The sequence below is a fragment of the Rhinolophus hipposideros genome (genome assembly GCF_964194185.1).
Source record: "Rhinolophus hipposideros genome assembly, chromosome: 14".
NCBI classification, from domain to species: Eukaryota; Metazoa; Chordata; class Mammalia; order Chiroptera; family Rhinolophidae; genus Rhinolophus; species Rhinolophus hipposideros.
In genome coordinates, this window is record NC_138060.1 from 17295993 (window position 1) to 17308009 (window position 12017).

The 12017-nt window shown below is 37.3% G+C and overlaps 1 protein-coding gene across 1 annotated transcript in view; it reads left to right on the forward strand.

Moving 5' to 3' along the window:
* ERC2 (ELKS/RAB6-interacting/CAST family member 2) overlaps positions 1–12017 on the forward strand; it is a 931911-nt gene that overhangs the window by 287544 nt on the left and 632350 nt on the right. The window contains 1 exon segment of the mRNA XM_081072100.1: positions 4538–4612. Coding sequence (XP_080928226.1) covers positions 4538–4612 — 75 coding nt within the window.

Here is a 12017-nt window from a genome sequence, read left to right on the forward strand (position 1 = left end):
TTTGGTAACACTCAATTTGGGGTGGTTTGTTATACAGTAGTAGATTACCAGAAAAATAAGGAGGAAGGACCAGATAAAAATAGTGAATTACCTTTGGAAAGAAAGTTAAGTTTTGATTTTTGTTGTTTTTTTTTGTTTCTGTTTTTGTATACTGAAGAAAGTATATGGTGCATGCAAACATTATTTGGCCAGGCTCATCTTGGAAGCTAGTGTTCATCCAGATTAACTCACTAGACTTATTAAGTGCCAAGAAATGTCATCCGACGAACCTCTTGAGATTTCATGCTCAAAATTCTGGGTTCTTGGTATATTTCCATGTTGATCACCTGGAGAAACTGGCAGTTTTAGACCAGCTAAGGCCAACCTATTCATGAAATTGTAGGAAAGTATATAAATTGGGGATGAATAGGGATAGTGAGATGTTAAATTTCGTAGTGCTTGTAATTTTCTTTTTACTCTGCTTTTAAAACTGAAAATAGGTGTGACTAAAAATACCAGCCAGAGATCAGCATTTCAGAGTCAGCTGCCTATTAAAAATCTGGATGTTCTCAGAGCTGGAAGGGTCATTTGAAACCCACTCATAATGCTCCTTATTTTGCAGATCAGAGAGGAAAAGGGGTGTGCCGGGGTCTCTGTCTGGGTCAGTGGGGGTCCTGATTCTTGACTCTCAATATAATGTTCTTTCCTCTCAACAAGTAGTCTTTAGCCTGTAGTCTGGTTCAAACTTCTCGAGTGATGGCCCAGGCTCTGTGAAGCTGAAATGGCACACACCGTTTTGTTTGTGTGTGCTTTTGTGCACACTACTAGAGAGAATCCTCACCTTCCATGTGATTCTTACAAAATCTGTGACACAGAGAAGTATAAGTACCACTGCACTCAATGATTTAATACTGTCATTTAAAAGTTACCAAAGTAAATTAAACCTTGTACATCTCCCACACCTGCAGCATATGCTTCTGGGGAAATTATTTAGTTGTTTAAGATCTGTGCATAATGGATGTGTCTTTCAGATGGTTAGGGATAGTTGGAGTACCCCGTAACCACTCATTTTACTACCTATTTAGAAAAAATTGACAAGTACTCACACATTAAAATCAACTTGTGATTCAAAAGCAACACACAATAGAGGGCTGATTAGGCATTATTTCTCTCTGTAGACATTGCAGTAGATAAGGCAGAGAGAGGTGGGATCTCTATAGAGAAAGCCTGTAAACGTGGAGGCTAATGACGTTTTGTGTACACCACCATCCGCTGTGGGTGCCCAGCAGCCTTTTCAGATGGGGTTCCAGGATCTCAGGCTCCTTTTATCTTGGGGTCCTGTCATCTTCTTGGGACTTGGAGTCCTTTACTTTTAGCCAGCAGACAGGAAAGTAGGGAGTAAAGACAGGGTAGGGAGTTTTTATGAAAGTCGAGTTTCTCATTTCTACCCGAAGTCCACTGGCCAGAAATGAGTTACGAGGACGTCTTGATATAGGGTGGTGCTAGTGAGGTTTCCTAGCAACCACTCTGCACTAATGAAGAGGAACATCAGTGTTCATTGGGCGACTAATCCTCTCGGCCACTATCAGAAGGAGCATTTTAAGGTTTCTAAATCTCAGAGATGGATAAAATGTCTGAGGTGGGACTTTCAGATAGTCCTTGAAGTCTGCATGTGGATTATCTTTATTTACCTGACATCTTAGGAATTAAGGTGATCTTAATTCGGGATTGATTGAAAAATAGTGTAGTGAAGATAGGAAAATTACAATTCATTGGCAATTGGAAATGTTCATTTATTTTTTTATGGAATGACACAGGGAGTAAGGGCCCAATCTGGATTTTGAGCTGGTTTATATTATAATAGAACTTGTGTAATTATAGCAAAGAGAACTCTGTTTCCATGTTTGCAAAACCGTTGCTACAAGTTTAGCTTTGTTATTGCAAATTTGCCCTTAAAAATGTTTTCATGCTTGGCAGAAATTATAACAGCACATACCTTTACCCTATTGTTTTTATTTTTGTTGTGTTGCTTTGTTGCTTCTTGGTTATTTGTTTTATACAAGCTTAATCTCATTCTTCAAATTGTCTTATGATTTTTGTTTTGGAACCAGGATTGGTTATGGTATGAAATTATCATGAATTTCATTCCCATCTTTTTTTGTTAATATGCTTTTGATGCCACATTGTATCAGAATTGGTGACCTATGAAATGTATTTCTTCTACCACTTACTATGGAACAACTGTGACAAGAGACTTACTTTCCATTTTCTCATCTATGAGACTTTATTGGTCTAGTGATCTCTAACTATCTTGGAAGTAATGTTGAGGGCTAAGTAGCATTTTATGGTGGTTTGAACAGTGGTGTGCTGGAAGTGGATTGTACTAGCCCATGAAAGCCAAAGATTGGAGACTTATTCTAACAACTAATGTTACAAAATTGAACATACGAACTCATAATTAAAGAGCTTGTATTACAACTTACTATTTCCTAATTTTTGTTATATTTTACTATTACGTATGCTCTTGAGGTTATTATGTCTATTTTGTCCATATGGTGGAAATACTATACAATGGCGTGTTATCATGTCTCTCTTCCCAACTCTGCATTCAGTGAAATCACTGAGGTAGCTTGACGTTGGCCATGGTGAGCGCTGGCTGTTAAATGTTTGCCAGCAGCCCACAGGACTCGCCGTGCAGTCATACTCTTCAGAGGTTTAGGCTGAAGCTTGAAAAAGACTACTGCCAGGGCCACTGTAGACGCAATGAAGGACGGCTGCTTTTAAGGTCGTTCCTTCAGAAAACTCTCTGCCATCACTATGGAGCCTCCCATTGCGAGATCATTGCAGTCCGGGGACTCCAAAAGGACACAGAATCTCTTTCTCTTTCTGCAGTCATAAAATGGATTCAGTCATACTGGACTCCGTCCCTTTCAGGAATATGTTAGAGGAAAAAAGTCCTAATTGGTGCGATACCATTTTGAATAATTAGGAAGCACTCATCCTAATTCTTTTTAAACTGGAGGTTGAGAAGTAGTTTTGCTGATTTGTGCTAGTGATGACTTTGAGAAGAAAATACACTTCTTACACCACCACCCTGCCCTCCCTACACACACACTACAGTTTAGAGCTATAATCGTGACCGTGACTCTCCAGGGCTGGTCCCTGGCCTGTGCTCCTTGGTCCAAGACCAGGTCTTCTTGGCCCACTGGCAAATGAGAACAATGTAATAGGATATGTGCTAAAGGTCTCCTGTTTTCTTTCCCTGGGAAGGTCATCTTTTCTTGTGGGATTCTATTCTTCTGACAATTCTTACATTGTTATATTCTATCTTTATGAAAATGACAATGGTAGTAGATGGCAGTGTTGAAGGCAGAGTTAATTTTAATGCCCATACTTGGAAAAAGCTAGAAATTTTGTTGAGTCTCTTCTCCAATGCCCAAGATTTTTTGTTGTTGCTGTTGGTTTGTTTTAATGTTGTGGTCCAATGACTAGTAAAGGCCTAAAACTATTCCATGTTGACTTTAAATGATTTTTTCCGGAAGCAAATAAATCTTATGAGAGTCCTCCACAGGTGACTTACAATTTACATAAGTCTTAATGGAATTACTTCCATTAGGTGACTTGTATCAGCAGTGTGGGCAATGTGTGAGCACTTTTGTTTATCCCTGTCGTTGGCTACTTTCATGAAACTATTGATAATTATTATTAAGAAAAATCAAAGCATGAACTGAAGAAACCTTGTTTATCTCTTCTCTTCTGCCAGGACAATCTTTTAAAGTTTTAACAAAACTGTTCTTTTGAGAAGAGGATGCAAAAAGTGAGCCTTCAGGCTTGAAATTACAATTGTATTGTTTGCTTTTTACCTGAAGAAATAGTTATCATTTTCCAGAAGTTCTTGGGTCTACATCTGGCTTTAACTATTTTTGTCTCCCCTCTAACACTGTTGATATTAATGCCAATTTTAATTTCTTGGCATCACGAGTGCATAAACATATCACAGACAGATGTGATTTTGAACAAGGACTGAAACTGTAAATTAGGAAGCAAGAGATTCACAGGGTTTCATCAGATCAGTTCACTCCAAAAACTGACACAGTTGTACTGAAAAGGTTTTAAATTGCTCATTTCAAACCTACCTCAGTAGCAAAATGCCATGCATGCAGCAGATTTGCAACCACGTTAGTCATTTTCTTTCCTTCGTTTTCTTGCTGTGTATGTGGAGCACAGAGTAATGTAATTTAGTAAATTATGATTTGATGGCTGGGCAACCACCCCAGTGTTGAACAGTATTTGGACTATGATTACTTACTGCCTTTGTCACAGTTGACATTAATTATTGATGGAAGTTTCAGAAATAGCGCATGTGCCAGGAGCTTTTCACCGGAACTCAGGCTCTGCAGGAGGGATGCTAACAAGGGTGGGGGAAGAGGCACCTGTGGCTTGTTTATGTCTGTGCTTAACAAACCTGGACCCGGTGGGCCGCGTGGCACCTGTGTAAAGGTCATGGTGTAACGGGAGAATGAACCGTCAGGCTTATTTCTATCGTGTTCCTCCCCAGGAATTGCACCGAAGAAGCCAACTTCAGCAGGAGCCAGCAAAGACGAAGGCGCTCCAGACTGTCATCGAAATGAAGGTAGGAGCTGTTCACATTTGTCAAAAAACAGCTGTGCCTCCAGAGTTTGTTCTCACTGGATGGTGCCTGACATAAACATGTGAAATGAACGTTGTGTTTTTCTCTAGGCACCTGGTTGAGTGCTTTTCTCTGGATCTTTTTGCCTTCCCGGGTACACTTAATGTATTGGCCCTTTAATTAGGATGCCTTTTCTGAGCAAAAGAATAAAGGGCTCGAGTGTCCCTTGGCTGAAAGGAACTGGCTTCATTTACAGAGCATGGCCAATGCTTTCAATCTTAAGGGAGGTTTTGTGTGTGCTTTCAACGTAAATTTCTAAAGCTGGAAAATTTCTCTTTTTCCTTTCACTCACATTACAATGAAAAGACACCTTGAGAAACTAAGATTTGTCAAAGAGAAGGTGTTTTCTATGCAACGGAGTCATTAAATAATTAAAATGATGCTATCAGCAAAACTTACTTTTCAAAGAGTAATACTTTCTCATGACTTCAGTATTTTCTCCTAACCGACTCTGGAAGAAATAATAATTTTGTAAGTCCTCTCCAGGTAACCCATTTAGCTGTGGAAGCATAGAGATATGCTATTTAAAAGAATCAAAGATCCTCCTGGATGGATTTAGGGCATTTAAAGAATAGTGAAGTGATGATGGCCAAGCCATGGTCTATGATTAAAAAGCAGACCTAATTGAAACCCTTTGTCAGTATCTAGAAATCTGAAGGCTTATTACTTCCAGTTTTTGCCAGAAGGAAGCAAATAGTAGAGTATTTATCTTAACAATAAATAATTCTTGACTTAAATTGTTCCATGGAGAAACAGATAATCCATAATGATGGGTTGCAATTTGGTGATGCCACTCTTGAGATTAACACTCACGACATTGCTGGTTACCATCAGCCTACAAGAGAATTCTGAAGTTTGCTGATAGGATAATGGTTTTTCTCTCTTTCGTATAGCACATGATTTTGAATTGTCTGCCAAAAAATTCCCATGTCCTGGGGAAAAAGAAATTAATATGAACTATTGAGTTCTTGGCATGGACAATTCTGACTTGGGATTTTTTTTTTTTCCCTAGTCAATGACAGTGTCTTCATCTAAGTAGATTTTTGTGGAAATAATGTAGAACATTTGCTTTCAAACTGTATGTGTCCTGAATGAGGGTTACATGAGTCAAGGCTCTCATAATGCATCTGCAGCAAATTGGTTTGAAAAATGTCGTCAAAGGGGTCAAATACCAATAAGATTAAAAAATAATTGCTAATTTTGGCTCCTCAAGTTGTTTTGAATTTGTGATTTTAACTTATTTTGAAAAGAAACTTATTCTACACCTGAGGGTGAGTGATTCATAACTGAGATTTGATCTTTACTTCACATTAGAACCAAACTTGGGACTTAGTTAAGGCTTAAAAAAAAGAAGAGAAAAAGAAATGAAAAAATTAAAAACAAAGACAAAACATTTCATTTTAATCTTTTATTTTGCAAAGAGTCATTCCGTCCTCTTTCCACCTACCTCCTCACCTATATCCCCAGTTTCTAGTGCAATCAGTAAAGGAAAAGAGGATGTGTATAAAATCTATTTCCAAATTATCTTTTTTTTTTAAAAAAAAAGTGTGTTCTAAAAGTCCTTGGAGAAACGAGGAATGACATCTCTTCCAGTACTTTGGGCATTTTCCTGGGATAGGTCGCTGTATGAAGACAATTAGTACTTTTTTGTGACTTCTATAAGTAGAAAATCTATTTGATTCTAGCTTACTGGTTTTAGCATCATATATTTTGTTAGAAAACAAAACAATAATAAAAACACTCATTTAGGCTATCTACATGGGAAGGCATAAAAACATGATTTTTAGGGCAAATTCACATCTCTATATTATTAGTAGATTGAATCCGGAGTTTTTCTTTTTTGGATGCCAATGATGCTGATTTGTAGAATACATTTTTAGGACAAATGATGATCAATATATTTGTCAGGGAAGGGAGCCTACTGTTTTTCTGTTGTCTTTTGGATGCCTGCTAATTTATAAAGCACTGCCTTCTGTTTTGTCAGTGGAGAAGTCTGGGTCCCATTAGCATCTATACTTAACATACATAAATTGAGTTATGCTGGCAGCTGGTAGAGGGTCATCTCCTCAGCCATGTGTATAGCTTGTGACAGAGGCTGTGATCTCATCTGATTTTGTACGTTACATCCGAATGAAATTGGAGGGAATATTGGAAACTAATATTTTACAAGCCTTAGGGCTTGCCAAATAGAACTAACCCTTAAACCGGATGGGTGGAATTTGAGACACTGTTGTGTTTTAACTTAAACACCTTTGGGTAAACATAAGCGTCATCTAGTGCTTTGGCAAAATCTAAATTTAAAAGGAGCCTTCTTAGAGTAAATTGAATCTGTAGTTTCAGGGAGATGACATGACTTAAGGGCTTAGAAGTTACCTCTACTTGTCCCTGCTTCTTAGTGAATCTGAAGGTTAACTTTTCACCCCTCATCTTTTCCATATACACACTTTGCATCCACTTGAGAGAGGTATTTTTTGTGAAAAATCTGTGAAATCGTGCCCAAATCTGAGCACTTGTACAACCACAGTCTCCCAGTTCTAGTGACTCTCTACACACCCCTCTGGATTTCTGGAGTTGTGAGAATATAGCTCTGTCAGGCTATTGTTGGGTAGGGCTGTTTCCCACATCAAAGCGAGGGGCAATTTTCTTGCAACCATCCTATCTGTTGCCAGTTACTTAAGCCAGGGGAGCCAAAGTCATCTGAATGAAAATGAAAGGAAGCAAAATGAATGAAATTATTTGTGATTTATCTTCTTGCAGGAAGCTCCAAGTTTTAATTTTGATACCAATTTGGTCTGGCAGGTATGTTCCAGGTTTGAACTTTGTGTGTGTTTCTCAGAAAAATTAGTTTTCTTGTAGATGTTGCCCTGCTCCTCCTTTGTTTTGCTTTTGTGTGTAAAGATTCTTTACTAAGCTCTTCTTTTCTGCTGCTATTGAGAACTGTCAATAAAAATGGCAGTTAAAAGGCTTTTTCCCTTCTTTTTTCTTTCTTTAATGTTAACTCCTTTGAAAGAATGTGTTTTTAATCTACTTTTATTATAAATTTGACATGGCTTAAACATGATGTCCAAAAGTTGCATTTTCTTGGGTTCATTCATAAAGCTATATCCATTTTTTTTTTTAAGGAAAATGAATTACAGTAATGACAGTACTTGTCAGATAATCTCAATTTTTTTCTTTGTTAGTCAGAACTTCTAAATGAATGAAAATCTAATTCAAAATGGCTTAAGCCAAAAAGGAAATTTATTGGCTCATGTTAATGGAAGAAAACAAAAGTATTGCTTCAAGCACAGCTTGATCCAGGGGCTCAAAAGATGTAAACAGATCCCATTTTCTTTCATTCCATCTTTTATTTTGGCTTCCTTCGTGTGAACTCTATTTTCAGACAACCTCTTTCTGCCTGTCTGAACAAGATGGCTGCACTAGCTATAACAATCACAGAAGGAAGAAACAAGAAGAAAGATGCATTTTTTAAAAATTCAAAAGATCAACCTACCCTAGAATAATGATAAGTACTGAGATAGAGCATAAAACTTTACTCCTACTTTATCAGCTCAAGCTGAAAAGAAAATGCGTGGCGTTCCCTAGTTTTCATTTGCTTAACGAATTAAATGGCACTCATTCATCAAGAAAAACAAACTTTGCTAGCACTAAATGCAGCAGAATTTATTAAATGGGACATTTATGAGTGATGTCAGTGTTTTGGTAAAAGTTGCAGAAAATATACTTGATCTGGGGAACTTGTTAACTAACGTGTGTTAAGAGGCTTGGGGCATGATGTCACCACCATGTGACAGTATCTCTGTGGCAACTGAAGTGAGGTTTGTGGATGTTTCAGTTTTCTGGTCACATGACCAGCAAGGGCACTTGTGTGTCATGCATGATTGGGTCTTCTTGAGTAGCCGTGTCCCCAGCTGTTTCTGTGGAAACTGAGTGGTAAGCAATTCAAGATTGAGCTTGAGTAAATTGTGTACTTGTCATTGTGCAATTGACAAAAGAATAAAAGTATTCAGGTGCTAAATGAATTCAGGTGCTCACTCTAGTGGTGAGGGTGGTTTATGTTATTAAAATTAAAAACCAAACCTTGTCTTTGTGCTCAGGCAGATGATGACTTTTCTCTGTGCTGTAGAGCACAGACCTGCAGTTGGGTTAAGTTTCCCTTAAAAGATATCTTGGTGTTTGGTCAAATTCAGCCAATTCAGTTCTACCAAGCATGGACGGGATGTGCTAGACCACGGAGAAGGCAAGAGCTGCTACTTGGCAACTTTCCCAAGGCCACACAGCTAGGAAGGGAGAGATTTGGAATCCAAACCTAGGCCATTGAACACATCCCAATTCCCAGTGTGAATTTCATTCGCGTCCTAGGACCTAATTTGGAACACCATGAAATAGCTGAAATGTTTTCTTTGGCTCTAGGTTTATTTCATCCATCTTTTGAACTATTATTTGTTTGAGTCTAAACCCTGCACTCTACTTAGAATTATTTCTTCACCCAGGATAATGTGTTCACAGAAAATTTGCTAAGCCTAGTTTTAGTCAAGCCATTATGATAGCTTTTAGGCCTTAAGAATATGCCCTGGCTTCTTTTGTGACTGTTAAAAAGAATAATAGCAATAACAACAATGATACCACCTGTATCACCGGTGACAGCTCACAGTTCGAGCACCAAAAACCACATATGGGGAGCCAGGCTCAGGGCACCTGACATATAACAACCTGTGAATAGGCATAATTTGTTCTATTTCACAGATAAGAAAACCATGGTTGAGAGACACAAGATAAGCAACCTGCTGCCCAAGGTCCTATAGCTAGTCGGTTGGCAACTGAGATCTGAACACAGGTTTCTCCTCCAAAAGTCTTACACTCTCTCATTCTGCAGTTTGCTTTTACTGAAGATGGGCCATAGGTTCAATGGGTTTTTCTTTCAACACTTACTTGGGAAATTACGCACTGAGGTTTGCATCATAGAGCAGGTTGAGGCAGCTCATGAGAACTGGAGAGGTCTATTTGGTATTTTTGGAAAGGTGTGGTGTTGTATTTTGTGCTATCGGGCAAGATTCACCCTTTTTATATGTATGTGTTATCACCCCTCCAAATAGGGCTCCAAATATGTTCCCTACAGCCAACTTATTTTATGTTTCCCTCCCTGACTTTTAAGTCCTGACCTTTCTGAAGTCCTTATAACAGCGTGGAGCAGAACTCATTCAGACTTGCAAAACCCTGTGTTTTTGATGAGCTCTATCCATTTCTAATACCAGAAATTATCCTTTAGCTTATTTTTTTTCTTGAGAAATTTCTTCATCTTCTCATCTTTCAACTTAAATACATAACTTTGTCCCATTTAACTATTTTCCTTAAATAAGGGGAAAAATGTGGGTTTTAAGTGATAGCCAGAAAAAGCAAAATGTCAAGTTAAATGTTAGCTCTGGATGATATATGGTTGTCATTTAGAAGCAAGAGAGATTAAAAAAAAATGAGACTTCTTTCTTTTTTTGCCCAAATTCTTCTTATGATGTGTTTGATTCTAAATGTTTAAGTTGCCAGTCCATAATTTCTGCAGTAAACAGGTTTAGTTTGTGTGAACTTAACTCCTGAAGTTGAATTGTAAAACCAGTGTTTGCTGAGCATATAGTTTGTGTACAGCACCACCATGGTGAGCCTTTCAGAAAAACTTAGTTCTCAGTCTTTAAGGGGCTAATGGAAAGAAGTATATAAACCGGGATCAAAATAATGACCTAAGAATGGCAGAATGGGCTGCAAGGGCTCAGAGGATATCAAATGAGAGAGGGGCAGGAAATGCTTTTTGGAGGAGGTAGTACTCGAGGATGGCCTTGGAAGATTGGCATGATTTTGATAAAGGGAGAGGGATCATTTATTAACAGTGGAAACCATACGAGCAAAGGCAAGGATGCTGGAAAGTCTGAGGAGTGTCTGGGCAAGAGCAAGTCGTTCAGTTTTGTTGAGAGAAGACTTTTTAAGTTTAAAGAGCGATAGAAAATCAAATGAAGTTGTAAGAGAGTGAGAGAAATGAAATAGTAACGATAAAAGCTGAAATTAATGAAATAAAAACCAAACATTCACTAGAGAGGAATACCAAAACCAAATGCTGATTCTTTTAAGAGATTAACAAAAATGATAAAGCCTGGTTAGAATCATTGAGAAAAATAGAGACAGCATAAACAACCAACATCAGGAATGAAAAGGGGACATTGCTATCAATCGAATTGATATGAAAAGTATGGGAGGATTTTATTAACAACATTATGATAGTAAAGTTGAATCTTTAGATAGATTTCTTTAAAAACACAACTTGTTGAAACTGCATGTGAAGAAATAGAATATCTGAGTAGTCATATGTATTTAAAAAATGATTCTGTAATTTAAAATCTTAACCAATAACAACAAAAATCCTGAATATTCGAAAAGCAAACCTAACAACAACAACAAAAGAAAATCTGTTAGATGGCTTCTTCAGTGAATTTTGCTAAACATGTGAAGAAAAACATTTCCTTAATCAGACAGAAACTATTCTAGAGAAGAACAAAAAGAAGGGACTCTTCCCATCTTACTTTAGGAAGCCAATACCCAACAAAGCCATTACAAGACAGGAGAATTATAAGCAAGCTCTCTCAAACACTGAACTGAACCAATGACAGTTAAATCAAGTTGCACTTATTCCAGGAATTCAAGGTCTCACATTGAAAATCAAATCAATGTTATTTACCATATGAATAGGATGAAGGAGAAAAATTAATATCATTTCGATAAATGCAGAGAGAGCACTTGATGAATACAACATCCATGCATGCCAAAACAAACAAACAACCAAAAAACCTCTGAAACCTTTCGGCAAACTCAGATTATAGGGAGAGGATTTTCTCAATCTAAGAAGAGGTAGCTACATAAAACTACAGCAAATGCCATATTTAATGATTAAATGTTGAAAGCTTTCCCTATGATATAAAGAACAAGACAAGAATGCCTATTACTATAACTTCTATTCAACAATGTTCTGGACATCATCCTAGGTATGAGAATTAGAAAGGGAGAGATAAAACCACTTTTTTTTACAAAACGATAATTGTGTTTGTAAAACATCTCAGTGAATCCATATATAAACTATTAGATGAATAAATGAGCTTTGCCAGATAACTGCTTAATATTTTAAAATGAATCATATTTCTATATACCAGTAACAATTATAAAATGAAATTTAGAAAACAGTATCATTTACAGTGGTATTAAAAAACTCAAAATACATAGAAGCAAATCTAACAATGGTTGTACAAGACCTAATTTAAATAGAAGATACAAAATGCAATTAAATATGGAATAACCAAAAACTCGAAAC